At 36.1% G+C, this 27,667-nt stretch overlaps 1 protein-coding gene across 1 annotated transcript; it reads right to left on the reverse strand.

Annotated features, from left to right (window-relative positions):
* Positions 1-21,853: 21,853 nt before the first annotated feature.
* On the reverse strand, positions 21,854-24,678 carry LOC135200038 (cuticle protein AM1199-like). The gene is made up of 3 exons (XM_064228273.1): positions 24,524-24,678; positions 22,849-23,087; positions 21,854-22,192 (listed from the first exon to the last, which is right to left on the reverse strand). The coding sequence occupies exons 1-3, from the start codon at positions 24,530-24,532 to the stop codon at positions 22,024-22,026; spliced, it is 417 nt and encodes a 138-aa protein (XP_064084343.1). The 5' UTR covers positions 24,533-24,678; the 3' UTR covers positions 21,854-22,023.
* Between the last annotated feature and the right edge of the window lie 2,989 nt (positions 24,679-27,667).

The raw sequence follows: 27,667 nt of genomic DNA on the forward strand, positions 1-27,667 counted from the left end.
CTTTTCCCTTAACTTCAAGGGAAACGCCTCGACCCACTGACACCTGTGACTCGTCTCCCTCAGGGGGGAGGGGATGTTGGTGGGTGTTGCAGTGTTAGGGGTTGGGGGGGCGGAAGAAGGGTGTGGAAAACATAAAAGTCAAAGATTGTTGTATAGTGTCATATACAGACACCAACACCCGTAATTGGTACCGTAAATAAGCAGCTTTAATAAAATTTTGTATGGAAAAACATTTTTCTACAATATTTATATACATATACTCTCTCTCTCTCTCCTAATAGATCAATGGAGGGCGTATGAATCTTAAGCTTTTCTAATAGAATAAATCGTGTTTCAAGTTCTGAAACTTATACCGTATATAAACTGATGCTTACAATCGTATAAATATATATTAACATATATGCTAGCAAAGTAATCTGTTTGACATCTAGAATTAAAGTGAGTGCTCATACATATATGAAAGCTAATTACCCTTTTCTGGAAATTAACAGTTTAGAGCATATATTCATATATTGGAAGAGACATGTACGCTATAAATGCTTTCCATATTGATTCCTTTGTTTTGAGATATATCGGATTCTTAATGTTGCTCTTTGGAGATAATCTTTTTCAAGAGGAATATCTATCGTGGAAATCGAAGCAATACTGATTGCAAGAGAGAAATGTGGAATCTCGAGAAACCTATTCAAGACTTTCGGTTACATATGAATCTATTTCCATTGCCTTCACAAATAACACTTTGTTCAATATTTGCCGCAAGATGACTTTCAAGGTCAAAGTCAGCGAATCGAATGCTGTATCAGATGTCTTATCAAAAATCACAATCGAGCTGAGGTCGAAGTTGGAAGGGTTTGCCTTCATTGATAATCCTCCCTGATAAGCAGTGCATTGCAAACAAGTTCTGCTTATGCCTTTGCCTCGGAGGGAGTCATCTGCATTTTGCCAGAGACGAATCTCGGGTTTAGCTTGGCTTAAGGGTCAGAGGGGGTCAAGAATGAAGGCCAGTTGAAGGGAATGGATGGATGGAAAGGACGCCAGAGAGGAACAACAATTTCGAATTACATTAGATCAGCGGATTGGCTTGAGGATGCTTTTAAATTCATGAAACAGAAATTAAGGATGTTTTTTTCAACCTAAAAATGCTTCCCAAATCCTGAAACAGGAAAAAAACGTCAATAAACTGGAGACATAAGGTATATAACCTTAAAAGAATTTAAAAGAGTAGTAAAGATAATTTAAAACTCCGCAGACGAGAAAGTAAAGGGCACGTAGAGAATAGTGAAACAGAAAATCAAGTCTCTTCAAAGATCTTGAAACAGAAAATCAGAACTTGAAATTTTTAAAACAAATTCATGAGACACAAAATTAAGAACATTCGAAACGTAGCCTTAATTGAAATTCCTTCAAAAATTTTGGAATAGAAAAGCCAGTTAAAAATATTGTAACAAATTAAAAATCAGTAAGAAACTTAGATTAAAAATCAGTAAGAAACTTACCAAAGTGGATTAATAATCAGTAAGAAACTTACCAAATGGAAAGATCCTTTAAAATTGTAATCCATCACAAATTCTGAATAGAAATGACGGCAATTTTATTTCGATTTGTGCTTCTTAATAATACCTTTCAAGCCTGAAAATGGCTTGGCTTGATTCAGTCTCCTTTTCTTCACATGTCATAAATTTTCACCTTCGAACTCAAATCGACATTTCCGGGGCAAAGGGAAGGCTATAAAATTCCGTCATATCGACCTCTGCTGGTGTGATTTATTGTCTGTAGAACTTTAAAAGGATACGTTGATTATATGAGGTTCAAAATGGATACCAGTTTGACACATTTCCTATTGCTGTCAGTTATCAATCTCGCCCTGATTACCTATGAATTGTCCAATACTTCGACCCCTAGTAATAAAAAAGAAAATAATAAAAAAAAATATTATGGAAATTAATGGGCAAACTTTGGCATATGTCCAAACAAGTATTAAATTGGGCGTGCAAGATAATTCATTAATAGGCAAATTGGAGGATAAAACATCTAATGAAGTGAAAGTTGTTCCGCCTTTGGTAAGAATATTAAGCAATAATTTAAATATAAACTTTTGGTAGGCGTTAACGAGGTGAATTTCCTTTCGTAATCATGAGATCATAATGAGGCACATTCTGTAAGCAAACGAATACCAAAAGGTGAAAAGTTATATTATGAAAAATAAAACGCCAGGAAGAAGACATAATCATGAATAAAGAGGGAACCACTATAATTATGAATAAAGAGGGAACCACTCTAATCTTGAAATAAACATTGATTCTGGTAACAATAGTTTCCATTGCTTTCAGTGAAATTCAGTAATGATGTCAAATCACTGATTTGTCCTTCTCTCATTGTAGCCAGAGTCTTTCATGGAAAATAGTTTATATATACTCAAGGTAAAAGCAAATTGATAAAATAAAAATTAAATCATAACCCTGGATTCCAACAGTTGAAGTACTATAATATTAGCCTTTATAATTGCTAGTAAACACAACCCGGGAAGTACACGTTTGGAAACATATGCGCTTCATTGACCACCAGTTAGACGTCTTAGGCTTTTGATTAATTCTTCTAACTTGCCTCACTGAATCGTGCTTTGGTTACATAGAAATATGTATAGCTCTTGTTCAGAACTGTCTTCTCAGTGCCCTGGGTCATATGAAATGACAGTTGCGTTTCTAATGGTTGTTTTGATTCCATCTTTAGTGTATTTCAGTAATCTTTGCTTACATTGAATTCATTATCAACTGAAGAATAGTATTTTCCGTTGCGTTAGATTGATTAAATCGCCCTCTAACCTGAATGAATTCTGACGCGCAATTTCCTGGATAATCACCAAGTCAGTTTCAATTGTCGTTTCTTGAATAAGATATATTCGGATTTGCTAGCAATCGTAGGCTATTGATTTTGGAGGCTAGCCTCACGCACCGTAAATAATTAGCTATTGAGCCGGGAGTACAGAAAAGGTTGCCTTATTATAAAGGGTTAGTCTGTAAGTCAAATGTGAACATTCTGTAAGAAAGCGAATACAATTTTTTTTTTATTTAGTGTTTGTGAATTGCCACAAAAGTTGTCCTATTTCGTATTTTGTTTTTTCATTCCACCAAAAATTTCACTCAGTGGTAGTTTGTTGATCCTGAGAGAATTGTTTTGGCTAAAGCTTACTTGGTCCGCCTCTGCTTTGGCTTTCACACGTTTTAGTACTCCATAGCTCGGTTTCAAGGAGACTGTTTTGATGTTCCATCAACATATATGGAAATGGCATTGCATGAATACCTGATTATTTAGCATCCGGACTAAAAAAAGAAAAAAAACCGTTAATCTTTAAAAAATCGGGGAAGACAGTTTAAAAAAAGAAAAGAAAGAAAAAAAAAGAACTGGACAGTTGAACCCCACATTCCGAAATCTTGGCTCGAGGTCACAGTGTGTGGAGCGTTTTAGGCAGTCCTTGATACGTCTAAATCTTGCGGATCTGGCGAGACCCCGTCTCCTTCTGTGGCATGTCCACTGGAAGTAAAGTGAAGAAGGTCACGGATCCTATTCCACGTTTTAGGTCAGGGGGTCGAGCATCACCGCCATCTATTCGTGCGAGATACGGTAAAAAAGAAAAAAAGTGAAAATACAAAAAAAGTGGTTCAACAAGGTGATATTCAGAGCCAATACTTTGTCCTGTGCTTGTTAACGGTACGTCTTGGATTATTAGGTAAATTATCATGCATTATCCGGCCTTTTATGCTGATGTTATAGTATGTTAATTGCTTCATTTTGCGGATGATCGGTGGACGAGAAATACGAAAATATTATTAAATAAATGAACTTATATTTTTTTGTTCGAAAAAAATGTACATTTTTGTGGCTCATTTTTTTTTATTTTTTTATTCTTTCCAATTGAACAAAATGGAAAATAAAAAAAAATTGCGAGCGACGCATGCAAAGAAAACCCGATTCAATTCACTTAAGACAACGCGTAACGGAGTTCTGGGAAGAGAAAAAAAACAAGAAAAGAGGGAGAGGGAATCATTTTTATAAAACATCTAATGAAGCTGTAATACCGTGGAATTCCAGAGCGAAAACCACCATATTCGAGGCTGATTGCGAAAGCACATTTCCCGGAAAGATTACTTCTCTCCCTTTTTTTTTCGAATATTATTTTTCTGATACCAATGATGGACTTTGCATCCATAAACATATAGGTTGATACCTAAGAAAATGAAATCTTATGCAGATCATCCAATAATCCTTAGAACTTTTGTTTTATATTTTTTTGCCTGTACTGGTCGTGAGAAGTCTTAAGAGCATAATGCCATGACATTTGAATCGATTACGTAGAAATCTTTCTTACATAAATCCGTGGCCACTATGATCAGAGGAAAAATTAATAGCATAATTTTGTCATTGTCTCTTACTTTTACACATTTTTTTGCGTACTGATCGTGAGAAAAGCTGGCTGAAGTACTATCCTTACATTTCGAACGATTGCATAGAAGCCTTAAATAAATTCGAAGTAATCGGCTCTATCAGAAATTACTGAGAAAAGTTCTGCGTATATCCAGTCTGGTTTTGTAAAGTGCTTGCTTCCACAAGTTCCAAGAGAAGGACAAACGATAGAGAATATGAAGTCGAAACGCGCGGGAAGGAGGAGAAAAGTAATGCTGTGTTTATCACCGGAAGTAATTATTTAAATGCGGGTTATTAGTTCTATTGCCGAGCTTAGTCATTCCTGATTCTTGTAACCTTGTTTTCCTTAAAAGGTGCGGTGTCAGTGACCCCAGTAATTGTAGCACCAGAGGAGACCGCCTATTTTCCTTCCTTTTTATTGTTTTCTTCTGTCTGGGCTAGAAAAGGGCAATGTGTTGCCCATCCCATCCGCTTTTACTCGTATGAGAAATAAAAATAAATCTTATGATTATTTACGAAATATAAACCTGTAAAACTACGGATTACTCTTCCTTCTTAAGTTTTCCTTGAATTTCTCGCTGTATTCAGGTCTGGTCTAGATGAAGCAATGAGTTTGCCACTCCTTAGGCTTCGGTTTTGGCCTTCCCTTCACTTGCACTGATATCCAGACGACTGGCTTCAGACTGTCCTTAAGAAGTTAAAATATACCCCTTTATAACACGGCCTACTGTCATTTAAACGAACATCAAAGATACTTTCTCTCTCTCTCTCTCTCTCTCTCTCTCTCTCTCTCTCTCGCTCTACTCTCTCTCTCTCCTCTCTCTCTCTCTCTCTCTCTCTCTCTCCTGTAAGATCTACGTATATGGACATAAACGGGGAGGCTTTTGGAAAATTCCGGAGCAGTAATCATTCTAGTGGACGAGGGTTGTGGGAATAAAAAAAAAACTTCCAGTTAGAATGTGTTATCTGTTTCTTGAGAAGCTATAAAAAGAATTTAAACAGTTTGAAAATATTCCCTTTCACAGAAATTTGCTGAGTTCTTGTTGCTCTCGTTAATAGATAAAAATGTCAGTAGGCATAGCCACCTGTATAAATTCTGTGAAGTATGGGAAACGACAATGCAATTAATACCCTGATGATCTATCAGTTTTATCCAGAGAAACAAGGAACTCTTGACAAAATCTGATGTACATTGTTAGCAGCGGAGTGAAAATTGATGCAAACGAGTATTCCGTTGCCAAATAATTAACTGGTACTCAATTTCCAAGGTGGAATATAAGAAAGTAAATTAAATATTACGATATATAATATACCTTTATGAAATTATCTACGTGCTAAACAACATTTTTAAATCGATTTAATTGTTGAATAATAACAGCTCACGAATAACGATAAAAAGCAAGCCGTTATTACTTAACGATTGATTGAAATGCAACAAAATAAAAAAAAGGTGTTTTCAAAATTAATATTGAGTATGAAATAACTCATTGACTTCCTCCATTCTCATGCATCGGGTCTCAAAAAAATATGTCACGTTTCCTGTGTCGCATTTCACGCATCGTACGAAAACGGTCACGACTGTCAGAACTCTCGATATCGAAGAATACGACTTTTCCTCCCCTGTGCTCGTTTTTATTGTTCTGAGGAAATGGTTACGGATATGACAGTCAAGGTATTTTTGTCATTTCATGTGTGAAGTCTCATGTGATACGGATTTACTACCAAGTGCGTACACATTTGCATTGCTAAGGTTGTTTATATATATGTATGTATGTATATGTATGCACATATTTATAAATATGTGTGTGTAATGAAGGTAATATCTGGAGACATGTGTTATATTTGATTGTTCAAGGAAATTATTGCTGATATACAGGTTAAGTTGATTTTGTTATCCATCAATGTATTGTCTTAAATGATTTTTGCCCATTTTTGCAGCACAATCATAATTTCATATACAAGTACAGTACGCATACGATAACTTTAAACCACATTTATCATCAGTAACTCATGAACAACAACAGAACGTACTAAATCTAATGTCGCATTCTTCAGATCTATCTAATAATAACTGATAACGCGAGAGATACCTTAATATTTCTGAGTAACTTTCAATTGAAAACATTGGAATTTTAATTTGGAAATTAAATTTTGAAAGCTCCTCTTACTCGCCACGTGAAGGTTCGAGCACATGCAAATATCCTTGGCAATGCAAAAAAGGACGCTCGTGGAAATGGTGAATAAAATCGCTCCTTAAAAGCGCGCGGGTCTCCCCTGACTGCATTACAAGTAAAACCATGAAAACTTTAAGCGTTTTTATTTTTATTTACTCAAGCATAAAGAAGGCGACTTGACATAAACTTAGATACAAGTTTGTACTTCAAAGGAGTCACTCCCAATGCGTACAAGTTTTATGCCTGCTTGAATAGAGCACTTGATGGGCCATCTGCAGGGCATGTAGTACGGTACGGTTCGTACGATATTACGGTACGGTACGGTTTTTTGGGGACGTAAGTACGGTTCGATATTACGGTACGATATTTTCCTTCGAGTTCGGTACGGTACGAAAGTACGATTTTTTTTTTCGTACTTACTTAATCGTACCATTTCCGTACCAAATTCAGATAGGTGTCGCAAGCAGCCAAGCCCCCGCCGGCCGCTGCCCAACCGCCCAGTCACAACTCCTGGTTGATTGGGCGGTGACTCACCGCCCATGTCAACCAGGTGTGTGACCATAAAGGATTAACAGAGTTCTTCTCACTGGGGTGTTAATTAAAGCATATCCCAGTGGGGTTTGCCCCGTCAGCCGTCACAGCAAGGCTGGGCAGGGAAAAACGGCAAGATTCTCGGCTTAGGAACCTTGCTTTCCTATCTGCTGTGTATCTTGACAGAAGATATAATGTTCTCCTCACCGAAGAAGAGAAGAAACTTATAACTCTAGCTACAAAAGGTTGAGACTTCCTACAATTAGCGGCGTTGACACGTTTTCCATCTTGCCAAAGGAGGTATTTAATCCTAATCCAAAAAGGTACAATTTCTGGATTAACCTCCTCCAGGTTAAGGTTAATCCTGAGAGTGGACATATACAGGCGTACTGTGACTTCGATGCATAAGTAATATATAATGCCATGTGTATGTATGCTTACGTTTAACATACATATATAAAAGGTATATACTATATGTACACATATACACACGCATCCAAAATGTAATTAGGATTTTTTTTTTTTATTATATATAATATATATATATATATATATATATATATATATATATATATATATATATATATAACCCTACTTAAAATTTTCATTGAGCAACTCGAAAAATGTACAACAAAGTCCAATATTTATAAACATAATGTTTTGATCTCTTGTGTTTTGCTTTTGTACCGACGAATGGAGGGAGGTCAGATAATCCTCTTATTACTGTGACCCTTGGCGGTCACTTCCCTTAATCATCCATACACGAGGAAATGGCAGCGCCGCTCAAAAATTTTGCCCTATCTACCAAATTGTCGCCCTTTTTCCTGAAAAGTCTGAACGTGTTTAAGAAAATATGGCAGCAGTGCTAATCACCATCGAGTCTCAACCTTTTGTAGCCAGAGGTCAAATACATCTTCTTGGACTCTGGAAAAAAATTAAAACTATTTCTTCTACTAGTACTATGTCGTCAGTCTCAATGCTGGCAAAAGACGATTTATTCACATGCGGCGATAGTGATGGTGAAGGTGACTCAGTAAGATATTGTAGAGCAATTACTCCGAGTCAGTGATGTAAGCAGAGCAACTGATACCGCAAGCAAAGAGAGTGAAGTGGCTGAGCATATCAAAATGTTCGCCAAAGCTTCACGTATCAGTAAAAATGAGTGTATTTTCCAGTGGTGGCATTATCAACAAGAAAGTGCACTAAAAAATCTTGCTGAAGTAGCAGTTGCTCTGCCTGTTACTCAAGCGAGCGTAAAGCGCACATTCTCTGGGTTGCACTTTATTCTTAATGATTTAAGACTAGGTCTAAAAGAGGATATTGTTGACCCTGTAATGCTATTACGCTGCAACACATAAAACTGTATGAATGCCTAATACTGTATAACTGAACATTTTCCTTTTGTAACCTCAGCAAAATAAAATTGTATTATATCATTAATGTATTACATAACACCAATCTTCTTGAAGTGGCAGTGGTGGTAATGGTAGTAGTAGTAGTAGTAGTAGTAAAAGTGCCATGTTATGTCTATATGAACTGCAATGTAAAAAAAAAAAAAGTAGGTACGGAAACAGTACGAAATTACGGTACGATAAAATATCGTACTAGTACGGTACGGTATGAATTTTTAGGTACTGTACGAAATTACGGTACGGTAAAAATGCGTGGTACGAATTACGAAAAAACAAATCGAACCGTACCGTACTACATGCCCTGGCCATCTGTCAGTAGGCGGACCTGGGTGTAAGTATGGGTGAGCGCCTCACCCAGTCCTTAGACTCTCTCTCACTCTCTCTCTTTATTCATCTTTATATGTCCCTGCTTGTGAACGGGATTTTTGTTTGTTTAATTTTTAAAACGATGCCGTTTTGTTTGAGAACATTATTTTTTTTTCTTATTTTAATTACTTACCTTCGGCGTCATGTTCAACGTACAAGCTGAAAATAAAAAGATATCCTCTCTCTCTCTCTCTCCGCTCGAGTGGGTTAACTGACCTTTTCAAACCTGGAGTCACATGATTGCGAAGGATATCGTGACCCCACTCACCATTGGCCTTCCATGCCACCTGCCAGGATGCAGTATTTTTTTTTTTTTTTTTTTTTTTTTTTTTTTTTTTGTTTTTTTTTTTTTTTTTTTTTTTTTTTTTTTTTTTTTTTTTTCATTTTCCCACACCCATCTTTCCCTCGGTAAACCACCTTGAAGATCTAGTTGCCCTCTCGAATACCGCCCTTGGCTCCTCCCATTTATTCTTCTCTCTCGATTATTTTTTTTCTTCCTGGATACATGGAAAGACGCATAAAAACTTGAATATACTCCCGCGGCGTCCCCTTTTGATGATTCGTAGAAGAAAGATAAGAAGGATATTTTTTTTTTTTCAGCGACGCTAATTGCCGTTTACAGATAGTTATTGATCAGCAAAGTATACTCGTTGCCACGACAGAGTAATGTACAGTCAGTCAGTAGTGAAATTTACCAACTTTTCAGTAAGTTCATTATTTGCTCTTTTTGATAAGTATTTTTAAAAATTAATTTATCGCGATTTGTTTTAGTTCACTTCAATATTCGAATATCGAATGCTCGTTAGCCTCGAGTCTATACAAGCTTTTGAAAGGTACTGTTTCAGATTTGTTTCCGTTGCTTAATTTTTGTAAAAGCTAATTATTTTATAGAAAAAAATTAAATTTAAATGATAAAGCTATAGTACAATTTTGATGAAAGTTGTGTTAACTGAAATAGAAATATCCCGCTGCTACTATACGCCTATTACTGCAACTGCTTCTGTGTAAATTCAGCTTATTTTGGGATTCAAGATAAAATTTCAGGCGAATGAAAACAAGTGATAAATTAAGCTTACATAAAATTCTTAAAACCTTTTAGGTATTAAGATACTGATTACGCCACTGATTCCACGTAGGCAAATCTCTAAGCAAGAGCCAGTCGTGGAATAAAGCCAGCTTGATCTAAACTATACGATTATATTTCTATGAAGAGAGAAAGAAATTAAAAGCAAGGAAGAAAGCAATAATGAAAACTCCACTACATCATGCGGATAAAAAAAAAAAAAAAAAAAAAAAGACGCTTTTGACCATCGTCGACCCACAGTCGTTATCCCTACGTGATTATGGTGCTTAACATGATAAATCATCCATTAACGGAGCTATCGAACATAACCCATTCGCCCATCACGTTTCTTCCCTGGTTCTTTATCGTGTAGAGATCTGAATCCCCCTTCGGCGTCTGAGGAAACTTTTGCATGGGCAAGGTGAGGCGAAGCAGGCGAGGTAACGGGGAGAAATGCGTCACGAAGTCGATGGACTTTTGACGTACGAACAGTATTTTTTTAGTTTTCTGTGAAAGAAAACTGTTGTGCCGACTTTGTCTGTCCGTCCGCCCTCAAATCTTAAAAACTGCTGAGCTTGCAGGGCTGAAAATTAGTACGTTGATCATCCACCCTCCAATCAGCAAACGTACCAAATTGCAGCCCTTCAGCCTCGCTAGTTTTTATTTTATTGAAGGTTAAAGTTGGCCATAATCGTGCCTCTGGCAGCGTTATAGGTCCCGACAGCATAGGCCACCACCGGGCCTTGGCTGAGTTTCATGGGGCCGCGATTAAGTGTTTTACAGGCCGTGGCTGAGGCGACCATCGGAGGGAAAACTCGATTGCGCCGAAGTGACATCGACACTTTATTTATTTATTTTATTTATTCATTTTTATTTATTTTTTATTTTTTTTTTGCCGAAAATGAAATTCTGTTGTGAATCGAAGCTGGTTAAATCAGCCACTTAATAATTTTCATAGGGGTATAAGGATTGTTTTAATAGAATTAAAGAGTGATGATAGAAGTCCTACTCGTCAGGCGTCGTTGGCTGTGACGATAGCGATAAAAGAACAACCTGAATACCCGCTTGTTATGACGGAAATCAAATTCTTGGATAAAATGGAAAAGGAACAAAAACAAGCAAAAGTTGAGTTCAGAGATATGTTCTCCAAATTCTTGCTCAGTCACCAGTAACGCATCTGATAAAAGAAAAATGCGAAATACTACCAACATGGAAATCGAGCAGCGTGCCAGAGATATTTACGATCAACTAACTTTGAGGATAAGCAGAGCAAATATTTATCAATTAAACAATATGAGAGATCCTTGAAGTAAATAAAAAAACTCAAAAGAAACAAGGCCAGAAAATTCGGAAAGGAATAAAAGCAAACAAATAAATAAGAAGTACTCCAAGACAAATGAAATGAATAAGAAACAAGCACAACTCCAAGACCGTGAAACTGTTATAGACCAACGCCCAAAGAAGATCCAGACGATGTGTAACACTGCGACCGTTACAAAAACCCACCTCCCGTTCGATCTGGATCAGGTCATTATACGTTCGAGCGAGACTCGCCAGACCAGCCCCAGATTCCCGCGTAAGGAAAGTGAAGAAGAGTCGGAGCGTCCATCGGTGGGGTAGGTATAGGGCGGGGCTGGCCGATATCTAGAACAAGGTCATGAACGAACGAGAAGAGCAAGCAAGAATCCAAGGTAAAGGTCAAGAATAGCAGATCGAGAACAAAAACAGGCTGGAATGAGGGCAACTCAGGCGTTTCAAACACGCACTCGAAGTGGTTTGAGAACGTCATCAACACCTTTGAGTATTATGGTGCAGTGCTTGCTGACGTTTTTATTTTAATTTTTTAATTTGTAATTTTTCTTTACTACATGTTCTTATGCTGCCGTTAATACTGATGCTATAATATAAACAATAATAACAGAAGTATCACACTCATTTTCATTATTTTAGCTATGTGAGGATCGCCACTAAATCAAAATGCTTGCACTTGGGCTGAAATACCTTAGCTGCAAAGAAGAAACAATACATTGAAATATGGCTTGAATGCATTGATTATTATGCTTGGACGCTAGGTTGTTCTATTAGCTGATGGAACCATGACTTCAAAATTCATTCATAATAGTTTTAAACAACTTTAGGTAGCTTTGTGAGGGACTTTGAGCTAAAAATAAGCAAGAAGTTGGTTTTCAATTGAAAGGCCACCAACAACAACCTCATTATCATTATTACATTAAAATTTTCACATGTGGCAAGCTTGTGGAACAAGCTTCCAATGAATAACAAGGGACGAAACTAACACGTAATCTGAAATTCAGGTCAAACCAAGAACAGATTTATTAGTACATAATACATAAACTATAATAAAAGTCAGAATCTCGAACGACGTAGTATGCTGGTTTCAAGAATTATTGCAGACACTCGAGTCAGGGAGACTAATTTATGGAACAAATTATGCATCATATTTCACATTTTGGGTTTTCAAACAAACCCAAAATATGATGCCTGTTATTTATACATTCCATTTTGTTGTTTGGCAGCTGTTTAAATTATTGGTATTTTGGGTAATTATGCCTCATTAAAAAAGAAAGAAAAAAAGCTTTTTTTTTTTTTTTTTCGTTTATATTTTTGTATCATGTTAACTGCTTTAGGTTTTGAATACTGAACCATTCTTGACACATAGGTTTTGTTCTCCTCGTTTTTGTTGTGAGCGCCAATTTATCATCTGTTTAGATGATAAATTGGCGCTCACAACAAAAACGAGGCGAACAAAACCTATGTGTCAAGAATGGTTCAGTATTCAAAACCTAAAGCAGTTAACATGATACAAAAATATAAACGAAAAAAAAGGCTTTTTTTCTTTCTTTTTTAATGAGGCATAATTACCCAAAATACCAATAATTTAAACAGCTGCCAAACAACAAAATGTAATGGATAAATAACAGGGAAAATTAAATGCATGCGAACACTATACAAGAAAATTTTTCAAAATAGTCGCTTGTCAGATAAAATCAGCCATTTCCAAAACAGGGACCTTGACTCGTCAGCTGGAATTTTCTAAAAGCTTATTCGATTCAAAGGAGCAGGACAATTAGTATCGTGCAAATTAGGATTCGGTGAAAACAAGGGATCCTTTAATCATGTTGTCACTGACTGGTTTACGGGATTCTGAAGGATCTGTACTTCCTTCAGAATGGTTATTATTGTTTTATTTTCTTTATTTATTTATTTTATTTTTTTATTTTATTTTTTAAAGTTCAAGACTGGCCTTTTCTCTCACAACGATAACAGCAGTCATGATCATCGATCTCGGAATCATTGCAAAGTAAATTTTTTGTGGGTTATTATAATGAATTAATTCTGTTCTTCCATTATTGAAATTTTTATTTATCTCGGTATGGCAATTACTTTTTTAATTATAATTCAATTTAGAATCTCTTATCGTGACTTCTTTTGGATGAAGAAATTATTGGTTAATTCCTTACGTTTAATTCTTGCTTATTATTAATTCCGAAGACAGAAAAGTCGAGATAAGTGTCAAGATAAAAATGGAAGAAGACGATGCCATTCGAAAAGAATATAAGCTTCTTGACATTGCACTGACAGGTGCAATTTGATCCGCGAATAATGTTTTATTCTTCAGTGATATTTTGGAATTATGGCTGCCGCTTACAAGAAAAGTATCTAGCTGACTTAAAGCTACGATATTTTAAAAAAAATAAAAAGCTTCTTTTGTAACGCATCTGAAAGACTTTTCAAGGAAAAGTTTTGTAAAGTTAAAAAAAATGGTTTCTGATTGACAGTGACTGGGCTTTGCAGACACATGCTTCTTATATTAAGTATCTGCCAACCTTTACGAGCGAAAACATTTTCATACAAATGTCTTCATCTATTTTGCGAATGAAATCAGAGAAAAATGGTATCTACCAAAACCATTTACAGTTTCTGAGATATCTGTTGTGGGCAGACAAACTGATACATACATACCAGGAATACTGCGTTACGGTAAAAAGTGTTTGTATCAGATTGACGTAGAATAGCTAATAAGACATTTCACCAGACTGAAAAACTGGCAGTTTCCGAGATTTGCTTTGCCTATAAACAAATATACAAAGGAAAATGAACTCGCAGATATGTGTCATTGCATTCAAGCACGTTAGTGAATACATTTACAGATAATTTCTTACTGTGGTGTTGAGTCTTGCCTGAGGTAAGAAAAAAAGTTAACTCTACGTAGCTTTGTGGTTCAGGGTAGTCTTCGTTCTGGGAAAGTATCGCTCAGAGGGTAAACCAGCAGGCTGTATCCATAGCGTTGTGTCAAGAATATTGTTATTCGTAATTTTGTTGTTGTAGAATTTACGTGTTTCATACAGAAAAGATGCCAGATATATTATATATGTTTACACTTCGTTGATATATATATATATATATATATATATATATATATATATATATTATCTATATATATATTATATATTAATTATATATTATATATATATTATATATATCGTCGCGAGAAACTGTTGGTAAACTTTGGCATGTTTTTTTGTCTTTATATATTATTATATATAATTTCGGGACGTCTCCTCACTGTAGAAACTTTGTAGTGCCACGCCTAATGAGTTTTGTCATTGTTCGTGAGTTAGACTCAGTTTGGTCATGCTTTTTTGCTATTATAATTTTCCTTTTTCTTCTCCACAATTCCACTATGAATGGCTTCAAAACAGTCACTACAATGACATCGTGGCTTGGAACAAAAGTCCTCGCATATGTTACTGAATAATACTCCGCTTCAAGATTTTAAAAATCTAGTGGAGCAGAATCCTCGGAATAAATTGCTTTTTTAGAGCCTTTGTCAGAGTGACTTCGATATGAATCATATTCTGGTCTACCTGATTCTGGGGTAATGAGATTCTTATCGTTTTCGTTCACATTTAAGGTTGTTATTCAATGGCAATTCTACGGAAGACTGCTAAAACCAGCTTTGATTTTCCTTAGGCTAAATGTAAAATATACATGAGAGTGGAGTTATCAACACAGCTTCAGCAGTAATAGTATGAAGCTCAGCTGTTTTAAAAAAAAATTTTAACCGAAGAAAAAAATACCGTATATGAACAGAATTCAAAGGTGTCATCCTCTCTAAGGCGTGCAAGTAAAGTTTTGATTCCATTTAAATTATTGCATCAAATAGGTCTCAAACAAAATAAAATGAGTTACAGGACCGGCTGAACGATGTCATAAAAATCTCATACCATTATTTCTGCACATAAACTCACATCAGATGATGATATGGACATTCCAGACAACTGGATATATATAGAAATCTGGAAAAAAAAAAAAAGTCTTCAAGGCTCAAAACCCGATATGTTGGGTCGGTCAGATGAACCGCAACCATCCATCACGTACTAGTAACGGAGGGTTAGGTAATCCTGCCCAGCATACCATTTTAGGAGCAAATATATGTAAGCTAATGCTATAACCTACTTTTTCCAATTCCCCTCCTATTGTGTCTGTTCGATGGTTCTCGAATTCCCCGCCATTATATTGTGCTGGGTGTTTGGAATGCCACCTGCTTCATCCGTTAACTCTGACTGACTTCAATCTTTGCCTTTGTGTCACAGTGGGGGAATACATTATACTGAAGATATTAAATATTTTGATATGAAATATCAACAGGTTGCCATACTTGAAACGGGTTTCATAACACACAAAGTCCCGGTTTAAATAGAAGAGATGCCTTTCACTAACAATGATGAAGCACTTGCAACTCAGAATTGGTCAAGAATCTAAAACTGCAGCAGGTGTACTACAGATAACATGAAAAATAGTTGTTTAGAGCGAGGAAGCTGGAGTTCTGTTTTATTGTTAGAAAACACATTTCACACATTATGATCGTGGCTGACCTATCGCATCCAAGTAACATAATATGCTCGCTAACAAAAACTAGTTCCTCACATGCTAACTCACGAAGGGAATAGCCAGACCATTTCTTAAATCTGTTTGCCATTCAAAAGGGACACAAACATCGCAAGACAAGGCAGGTCGTTTGTTCTTAGGCTATTGAGATTACATAGATTTATAGGCATAATTTATAAACAGGTTTCGTGTTGGAAATGTTAAAAGTTAATGCTGTTTGAATGCACATTCGTGTTTTCCTTTGCTAATTAGGCTCTTGTTCTCGCTATCTTGCTTTTCTGATTTGTTTCTATTTTCATTTGTTGTTATTTATACTTTATTTTCCTTTCCAGTTATCTTATATTGTTGGGAAAATATTAGGTAGTACATCTTCTTGAATTAATTATTCTTTCGCTTTCACTTGCTTCGAGAGTGCTCCTTTATCTTCAGACGTGGGGGCTCCAGGAACCGTTATCCATCATATAATTTCATTATTATATATTATATTATATATATATATATATATATATATATATACTGTATATATAATATATAATATATATATATAATATATATTATATATATATATATATATAATGTGTATATATGATAATATATATATATATATATATATATATATATATATATATAATTTCATTATTTATTAATTATATCTATATATATATATATATATATATATATATATATATATATATGATATATATATTATATATATATATATATATACTGTATATGTATATACATATGTGTGTGTACGTATATATTCTCGGGTTTAAGCCTACTCAAGTGTGCATAAATATGCGTTGTCTCCCAGACAGGTCTTTAAAGTAAGCGTTACCTAATCCCGTTAAGCGTTAAGTGAAACGTCGGTCGTGCCCCCTCTCACCTTTGCTGAGCCCCGGATATCCGACAGGTAAAGTCGGCATGAAATCTGCCCCGCTCAAAATTCTCGCGGCCCTTCGTCGTCGTCGTCGCAGCGAGAGGCCATTTCTCATTTTCGTTGTATCTGATTGCGTCCTGGAGCGGGTACCGGACTTGGACGGAACAAGGCAAAGGTGAAATGTTCAAAGGGAGATAAATCTAACATGAGGGAAGAATCTCTCTCTCTCTCTCTCTCTCTCTCTCTCTCTTTACGTAAAATCATTCTCGTTCTATTTGATCTTGACGGCGTGCTGTTATGTCAGGTGTGGTTGGAAATTAGAATGGGATAAATACAGTCATTGTACGTTCGTATACGCTTGTACCGATAATGATGCGGATGATTGGAAATTAGCGCCAGATCAGTCCTTATTATCATGAGCATCACGAATATGATTTTTTTTTTTTTTTTTTTTTTTTTTTTTTGCGCTGGGACTCGAGTTGTTGTGAGTACTTTCACTTTGATTATCTTGACATAATAATGCTCATTGTGATCCCGTCTAGATTATTATAATTATCGCATGATTATCTAGTAGTTCACACGAGGAATGTTAATGAGTTTCATTTCAACGCAAGTGACGACATGTATAGAAATATTCGGCGTAAGATTAAGGTTGGACTGAGAAAATAATAAATAAAACGTCGCTGAATTTCTCCTCATGGCCAAACGTTCTCAAAGCGCCACTCCAGTTGAAGTTTATAATGTTGCTACTTATTTCTTTTAGGTATGGATGGTTTTAAATGATAGAATAATAAACAATGATTGCTAATATACGCTTGCAAGCAGAGAGTAATTATAAGAATTACTCGTTCGGGGACAGTCTTGAAGGTGTATAACCTTGTTTTAATAATCTGGTAAGTCCAGTTCCGAACAAAGAAGTTTCTTTTGTCCCCCACCCGTCACTTGAATTAGATTAGCATTAAAGCACACAGGAGGAGCTTTGCTTTTTACTGTACACTAAGAAAGACGGTGACGCCAGGTAAGATATAATGATCATAAAACCTTCACAGTAAATGGGTCATATTTCACAATGAATCACATGCGATTTCTTTTAGTTGGCTTTAATGACGCTCCCATTAGCTGGATAAAATAGCAAAAACACGGCAATTTACATGATTAGCTCTACAAATATAGTCCCAGACCTGGTGTTGACTGCACATGACCAGACAGAATTTAGTGCAGTCCCCCTTAGGGTAAAGGCAGCCTTTCACGTTTTCTTTTGTGTGAAATGGCACCTTCTTTCCCATTCTCTTCCGTGATTGGGATACCCCTCCAGAGCCCCCCCGATCCGTCGGAACCTTCATGGAACAGCGGGTAATACCCTGGGTGCCATCACCCTCCAGTCTCCCAAGGAATGTCTTCAGCAGCCACTGCTGGTGGAGGCGGTACCCACCTGGGCATCGCTGACCTTCTCAACAGGCTCTTGCCCGAGGAAGGTATTGCGGGAGTTCAGAAGTGAGTTTTTCTGAACAGTGAATCAGGGGCGAGGGATGTGGCCCGGGTCGAGGGTCAAGCTGTAGATTTGCATCTTTATGGAAAGGTGTCGTGACGGGCAGTTTTCCTCCCCTCCGAGTGATGCGCCCTTCTGCGCGCAAGGATTCGCAGTCATGTCCCTTATGACGTAACAGCGATGAAAGTGACGATAGGGAGATGACAGTAACACCCTCAGCGATTAACGAAGCGTCACTGTTACATAAGAGCCGGTTACAAAGTACGGGCCATAACACGCTGCCTTAGCAGTTCGGCGTTAATTGGGGTCGAAGATTGCGCGTTAATAGGTCGTTGATTGATGCATTTAATTAAGCTCAGGATGTTCATGATTATTCAATAGGTCGTTGATTGATGCATTTAATTAAGCTTAGGATGTTCATGATTATTCATTAATTACGAAAACTGCATGAATGCCATTTCGAAGTTCAATAAGAGATTGGGACATTTTCTGATAAATTTTTCATGTTTTAGCTGTCATACTATACAATAACTTATGTAAAGAAACAAATTCACAATTATGAATACGTACATATATTTAAAGATAAATCTATAAATATAGCTGTCGGGAAACTGTTCGATTCCCAGTTTCAGTATTTTCAATCTAGATTGAAAAGGAGGAATCGGACAGATTCCTGAAAGCTACCAGGATAGATTTATTTTTTAAATGGATGTGCATATACATACATGTGGATTTGTTTCTCCATTTTAAGACTCGTTCTACTATGATTATTTTGAAGAACTTAATGCATGTATTAACTTTTCATGAATAGTAAAATAAGATTAAAAAAAACTTTTCTGTAATTTGAGAATAATAAAATAAGATAAAAAAAGAATTAAAAAAAAACTTCGTAATTTTAGGGTCTGACGAACGGGGGGTGGGTATTCGAGCAAGGTTTTCAGACCGGTTGTACAGCTTCGTTAGTTTTCGCCTTCAGTAAAATCACATATTATCGTGTTGTCATAGATAATGCATGTTCGCAATTTGTGTCTTACAAGAGAGAAGAAGCCTCAAAATTAGGACCTTCAACACGCAATATTAGGAACAATGACTCAGTGTGCTGCAACTGATATGCAAATTGTGTTCTTTCTGAGTCGGTTTTTATTTATTTTTTTTTTTTACTGAAACTATTGACGTTGGGTCATTTCTCTTCAGTTATGCATATCCCAGTACTAATTACAAGAAATAAGAACAGCGAATTAATCGTTTCCGAAGGTAATTTATTGGAATGATTAGCTCTATAATGACTATTTTGCCACAGCACCAGTTTTAGAAAATTTCCTTAGAAATAGCAAAGGAATAATTTAGTCTTGAAATCAGATACGAAAATTTAAGAGCTGAGACGTCAAAAGGCAAAATGTGAGCTCTCTCTCTCTCTCTCTCTCTCTCTCTCTCTCTCCTCGCTCTCTCCTCGCATCTCTCTCTCTCTTCTCCTCCTCCTCTCTCTCTCTCTCTCTGTATATATATATATATATATATATATATATATCTATATATATATATATATATATAGGAAAACAAGTTTCCATGTAAAATCAGTATCATTCTATAGTGATTTGTCTCAGCTGAACCAAAGAACGTTACTCGTAAGAAAATATCTAAAATAGATACGAACCTCAGGTATGTTAGGATGAAATTTTATTTTAATAATATACCAAGTTCTCGAATGAAGCAAGTTCATTTTCAACGTCACGAGTCTCGCATAAAAATCGTTATTGAATCATTCTTTAAAATTTCTGTAAAGATGCAATAGGCTGTTTCTTTTAGTCTGTCAACTCTAATCAGCATACTTCATATAGATGATGTCACCGATAATTTCGGCGTGAGAATAAACGAGCAAAATGGATCAGATTAGCCATGCGGATTGAAAGGATGATAGGAAATTATCCAGGTGATTTCAACGAAGATAATTTCGAAATTCAATGAAATGTAAGAATATTACAAGAATATCCTTGACCGGTTCTCATCAGGTCACAGAGATAGCTTGATATTTTGTGAACAAAGGACGGTTTCCGTGCTGATAACACTGTTCTTACCAATGCTCTTTTCTTTTTTTTTTTTTTTTTTTTTTTTTTCTCTCTTCTGATGCACTTAATGAAGTCCTCTTATCTGTAATTGGGCGTTGTTTATGTTAGCCTATTTTGCATCTGTAATTAGAGAACGATTTCTCTCTCTCTCTCTCTCTCTCTCTCTCTCTCTCTCTCTCTCTATCTCTCACCTCCATTCGTCATCGTCTCTCTCACTCTCGCTAACTCTCTCTCGCTCTCTCTCTCTCTCTCTCTCTCTCTCTCTCTCTGCCTGTTTTATTGTGACGCCTCTTTTACTCTGCATTATCAGTGATACAATTCCTTCGAGCTATCCAGTAGTAGCAGACTCAAACTCTTGGGCCTTAGAATATTTTTGAACATGATCAAATTGGTGAATTTTTTTCTGTATGTTACTGGACTGGCTGCATTTACTTTAAGAATTTCTAGAAACGTTTTTATCACGTATGCAAAATGCTTCTGAAATTTATTGCGTATTGCCCAGAGACCTGAGGGATCTAGTTCTCATGTTGTTGCCCTCGTCCCGTCAGTAATGCATGCTTTTTTATCATTATCTCTGGTTGCAGGGTTTGATAATTGTGCAGACTTGTTCTCTTTTTTTTTTTTCTCTCTCTCCTTTTTTTAACGAAGGTAATGGGATGAAAACCTAGTCGTTTTCTTGCCCAGACCCAAATGAATTAAAAATAAAAAACTTACAACCCAAAGCTCGACTTGTTTCTGTTACATTGTTTCTGTAATGGGATGAAAACCTAGTCGTTTCTTGCCCAGACCCAAATGAATTAAAAATAAAAAACTTACAACCCAAAGCTCGACTTGTTTCTGTTACATTGTTTCTCATTTTCTCAACAAAAACAGTTACTCTCTTGAGTTTTATTGTACACCAGAGCGTTTCGTTTGTCTCCAACTAATTGCATAACAATCATACCACTTCTGCAGATACTTTGTTTCCGTCTGATCATTTGTTTACCCCTTTCACCCAGACTCTAGAAACCTTATACCTACTCTTTATTTCCAGCGTATTTCAACGATTCCGTATGAAAGAGCTACGTCTGTTTTCCTCTCTCTCTCTCTGTCTCTCTCTCCAAAACTCTCTCTCTCCTCTCTCTCGAAAAGTAAGTTGAGATGGTATTTTACCTGCCCTTGTTCTTCTTTGCCTATTTAAACATTTTTAATGAATTATGCTTTCTGGCATGGCACTTGTATGCCTAAAATTTAATGTATAGTAGTAACATGTTAGTATATGTTCTTCACGTACGTATGCATGCTTTCCACCTTTGCATGCGCATTCAAAACATTGAACGCACATCATATATATATATATATATATATATATATATATATATATATATATATATATATACATTATATATATATATATATATAATGTATATATATATTATTAATATATATATATATATATATATATATATACTATATATATACATACACTACTGTGGCACAACAAGAGTGAATGTAAGGGCTGAGTGAGATTTATTCATCTCTCGAAGGAGAAGCTAAGAACTCGCGTGTAACTTTATTCACAATAAATTTACAGAGTGAATGCGTGCATCCCTTGAAAGACATCAATAAATTAGGAGACAGTCCTCGTCATTTTCCTCGCTTTTAGAATCATTTGGCCTTGAGGTCGCTAAAAGGTATTATATCCCGTAAGACTAATTCCTAGCGGGCTTATTCCCAGACGATCCCTTGGGCGCGTTGCTGCTCGGCGATGCGGATCTGCTCGATGGCGTGGGCGGGAAGTGGGTGGGGGGTCGGGATCAGAGGGGACTCGGCGCGGAACCCGAATTCGTCAGCAATGTATCGGACTTGGGCAAGGGTACCGTCGGGTAGAGGGAAGCTGTAAATGGTGAATTTGTACGATTCGTTAGATTATTTACGTGGTAATAGAAATTGTATGGTTTAAAAAAATTTTTATATATAAAATACTGTATATACATCTACATATATGTATGATATATGTACATACAAGTATGTGTATGTACACACACACACACACACACACACACACACACATATATATATATATATATATACATATATATATACACTATATATCACACACACACACACACACACACATTTAAACAAAATGCCAGGATCGTTGATGGTAAATAATACACATATACATACATGTATATATATATATATATATATATATATGTGTGTGTGTGTGTGTGTGTGTGTGTGTGTGTGTGTGTGTGTGTGTGTATACACGCACACACACATTCCTCTCTACAAACTTAATGTCGTAAATGTTGATTAATTTCTAAAGACTATAATCAATAGATTATGCATGAAAAGTATGTATTGTACACATCAAAATACCCTGCTCAAGTAGCAGTTAGATAGCTTGAACTGTTACACATGAATCACAAACACTGCTAGACAGCAATGTTGAGAGTGAATGCTATTATGACCGCTCTAGTTATATTATGCAACACGAACATACAGGTCTTGCCCTTTTCCGGAATTTTTCGAGAGGAAGACACTCACCTAAAGGCTCCCTGGATGTTGCTCTGTCCCTTGGACCCTGGAGTCCCTACAGCGTTGACGTTGATGCCGTTTTCGGTCTCGAAGGCGTACTGGAAATTGCCGTCTCCATGATCCACGCGTTCGTCCTTTAGAATAGCAATGTGGCGATACTGGGGCACATCGTTCGGGTTGTACTGGATGGGTCTTCCCGCAAACTGGGGGGCGCCGCATGCCAGGGCGACGAAGCAGGAGAGAACCACCTGGAAATCAATTAATCGGTCAGTCAATTGAAGATAAGAATCCCATGATAGGGCTTTGAGGAGGATCCCATGGGCTTTGAGGATAATGTAATGGTAGGGCTTTGAGGAGAATCCCAAGGGCTTTGAGGATAATGTAATGGTAGGGCTTTGAGGAGAATCCCTTGGTAGGGCTCTGAGGCAATAAAGAACATGAGAAACAAAGAACAGAAAAAAATCGACATAAAACATTTATTAGCCAATGGTAAATTCTTTGAGGAGAATCCCATGGGTTATGAGGAAATATATAGTATGTAAGAAATACGATTAAAAAAAAAAAGAATCGACATTAGAATACAGTTATTCGGTGATTGTGAATCATTTTAAGTCAGGAGATATTCCTAGCCAGTTTTTAAAGGGGAGAAAGTGTAAAAAGTGTCTTTGAGGTCACGGCTCAGGTTATTCCTTTTAAAATCTTTTATGTGAATGGGTGAGAAAACACTGACTTTACTGGTTTTTTTTTTTTTTTTTTTTTTTTTTTTTTTTTTTTTAAAGTAAAAGCAGTAATATTGCGCTTAATTTACTGACGGGAACGAAAACTCACGAAATTCGGGAGATTAGCATATTCAATGATATGGTCCGGCTTATAGGAAAAGGAGAAAATTGCAGAATACGTTCGGTATGAAGCGAGAAGATAGTAATAGCGCAGGAATTATGGTAAATATTGAAATACCGATCACAAGAATATAGATTTAAAAGTCAGGGCGAATCATTTCTCATGTTTAATGTGTATATATTTATAAATTATGTGTATATGTATGTATACATTATATACATATGTGTATATATATTTACGTATATGCAGTATATTTATGTGTTTGCATACAAAACTTATTAATCATCTTGTTTAGAGATATAAAAACGTGGCTTAGATGAACGTTATGTCTTTTCAGTAGTTTATATGGAAGATGTAAATAGTCCAAAATTAAACAACAAGAAAAGGCTCTGTTGTAACTTCTATAACTAGACTTTAAAAAAACGGCTATTGGAGCGACAGCTATAAAATTATATAAAAAGGCGTGGAAAGAAATACAAGAAAAAATGGGTGGAGGACATCGTAGGCTTCGTTAAAACCCCAAACGAATTTCGCCAGTTTAGACCACAAAATTGTTAAAAAAAAGTAATACAGTAAATTGTTGAGGGCAGAATTCTATGCAACTTGTTTTTATATTTTAGAAGGCATTCTCAGTGAAATTTTGAAACTGCTCGCAGAGGCTTTACATTTTTTAAAGACGAAAGGCGAGAAACCTTAGAAATTAGAAAATACTTAGGCTTCTTATTTTACTTAGATTTTTATACACAAGCAATTGGATAAGATAGAGGGACAAGCAAGACAGACAGACATAGTCTCCTGTGAATTTCTCTAGTCAGTAACCCGCAAGAACACCTCAGAAACTTACAAACAGCATCTTTCTCGAAACGAAAGGACCAAATGGAGGAGGCAAATCCGAATGCAAAGGCAGATGCACGGAGTATGGTGACGGGTTGAGGCACTCGAGTCTATATATACATTGTCCATATCTCCTTGACCTTGGCTCGGTGGTGCTCCTCTTCGAAGAGAATCCTGGGAAAGGAAAAATGGCGGCGGCGGCGGCGGCGAGGAATCACGAAGCTTTCAAGCAAGTCCATGGAATTATCGCTCGAGGCACGAGGATGTTTCGACCGGGAATAAGAAGATGCAATCTCGAAAGGGTAATTACGTACATCCTAAGACAGCAACATCCGCATAACGTAAGCTCCAGGTATCCAGGATTTTCCAGGACAGCTCCTCAAGTTCCTGGATGAAGTGGATGAGTTCACCGTCCATAATCATCATCTGAAACGGAATTAACAGACGATGGGGGTTATCAGATGAGGGTGTCATTTTCAGTACTGGCCCTCTGCGCACACCAAATGCATCACTAAGTAGGACTGGGACTTGTAGTGCTCACGTTTTTGTGGCCGCTTGCAAGTGCAATAATTGCAGAGACGGGTCTAATAACGCTTGCTTACACTGAAACAGATGAGAAATAAAAAAGTGTAAGAATTCTCGTGGGAACGTTGGAAACCTCCCAAGCAATTTCGAGTAATTATGAGTCTGTTATGGAAGAAGACAAAGACACGAGAGAAGAAGAGGGGAAACCAGATAAAACAGACTAAAAAAGAAAAGGAGAAACATGCCAAAAACTCCGGGTAAACAATGAGCATTCACGTCTCATGAGCAATACCAATAGCCCCTCCCACTTCTTCATCTTCGGAGGTCAGATGACCTTTACTGACTCAAAAACTTAACAGTTAGAGTGGAGAAACGAACGGCAGAAAAGAGAGAGGTAAAGAAAAAAAAAAAACTGAGCAGGAAATGTGTATTCTTCCTTGCGCCCTTCTTCGAGTTCCTAGCTGTTCACAAAGGCCAAAAGAACCAAGAAGCTTAAGAACAATCGCTGGCCTCTCTCTCTCTCTCTCTCTCTCTCTCTCTCTCTCTCTCTCTCTCTCTCTCAGAACAAGATAAAAGTATGGATGCAGAACAAGATAAAAGTATGGATGCAGAGATACTCATTGATACTACATATGAGGCAATAAAACAGCATACCTACGAAGAAATAAATTACGATATGACAACCAGAAAAGCAATCCCGAAGAGGCTCTACCCAGATCTACACAATGACGGGAAAGAGGAAAAAATAGACAAGAAAGACAAAATCTGCAACCTTTTGAAAAGAGGGAATTGCAGATTTGGAGAAAGAAAGATGTACTACAAACATCCTAAGGTATGTCAAAACTATGAAATATATGGTAAATGTGCATACTTAGATGGCTATGGGATGATTGCAGAGATCTGCATCCAAAATATGTAAAAACCTAAAAGAAGGAAAAGGATGTAAGTTCGACAAAAAATGCAAATATATGCACCCTGTAGCCATGAATCATAATCAAATAAATAACCAACCAAGTAATAAAATCCAAAATAAGAAAGAAACAAATAAAGAGAGAATCAAGAATATCAGGTAAAAGAGAAAAGCAAACCACCAATGAGATATGCAGAGGTGTCAGCAAAAAATTTCAAAGCATCAGCTCCGAAATTCTACTCAAGAGATAATAACTGTATTTATTATGCAAGAGGATATTGCAGAAACGGAGAAAATTGCAGATTCAGACACAAATTAAATAATTATGATGAAGGAAGATCAAATATTATGGAAAAGTTGGATTTTTTAATGTCAGAATTTCTGGAAATGAAAAAAAGAACAACATACCAGAACAGGAAAGAGACATGGGATCCTTATTACTACCAATATTAAATAAGGAGAGAAAACACGCAAACCATCATAGTGATGAATGCGCAGGTTTAGTTACGAGTAACTCAAAAAGAAAAATAGAGTACTTAGAAGAAACTAACCCAAAATGAAAAGAAAATAGATATAATGAATATAAGTGAAACCTGGTATTCCCAAGAGACTGGGAATGATGATCAAATAAAAGGGTTCCAAACTTATAGATCAGATAGAAAAAATAGGAATCAAGGGGGAACCGCAATATATGGGAAAGACAAAAAACAAGGAAAAAATATATGAGAAATATAGTAACTTCAGAATGTGAACTAATAGCGTTAGAATTTGAATCTGAAAAATTGATGAACATAGTAATATATAGACCTCCTAATACTAAAGAGTTTGACTTAATAATAGAAAAATTGGATGATATATGTAGAAATCACAAGGATGACTATTCTCCTATCTGGTGACTTCAACTTTTCCTTTCGTAGAATGGAAAGAACGAATAGGAGACTGTGGTTGTACTTATACATATAAAAAAGAGAGTAATAGTAGTGCAGAAGATAAGAGGCAATTTGAAAAGCTATTAGATATGCTACTAGAATACAACATTCAACAAATAAATCACCTGCCAACAAGAAAGGAAAATACTTTAGACCTAGTATTTGTGAACGAGATGAATTATGTTAAAGAAATAATAGTTTATAATGCGAGTATTTCAGATCATAATGTCATAGAATTAAACAGTTCATTCCAAAGCAAGTGAAAATAGAGATAAGCAAGAAATGAAAAAGTGGGAAGGATATGGAAAATACAAACTTCTACAGTAAAAATATAAAATGGTCAGAAATTAATGAAGAATTAAACAAAGATTGGGATAACATTTTCGTAAGTGATGACATAAGGGTAAATACGGAGATATTATATAAAATATTGGAGAAAATAGTGGATAAATATATACCGAAGAAGAAAAGTAAACATCATTCATGCATACCAAGAGACAGAAGGATCTTGTTCAGAAAATCAGAAAGTGGAAAAAAGGTCTTGCAAAGAAAAAAATGCATGGAAAGTTATAGAACTAAAAAGTAAGATAGAAAATGCAGAACAAAAGATATACAATCAAAAGAAAATGAAAAAACGGGACTTGGAAGAAAAAACAAAAAACCCTATTAAATATCAAGCAAAACCCCAAACTATTATACTCATATGCGAAGAAGATGAATAAAGGAAGAATAGAAATAGGCCCTCTGAGAATTGAAGGGAGATTAACGAATGAAAAAAAGGAAAGGAAAT

Source organism: Macrobrachium nipponense, chromosome 26, assembly GCF_015104395.2.
Source record: "Macrobrachium nipponense isolate FS-2020 chromosome 26, ASM1510439v2, whole genome shotgun sequence".
In the NCBI taxonomy this organism is placed as follows: Eukaryota; Metazoa; Arthropoda; class Malacostraca; order Decapoda; family Palaemonidae; genus Macrobrachium; species Macrobrachium nipponense.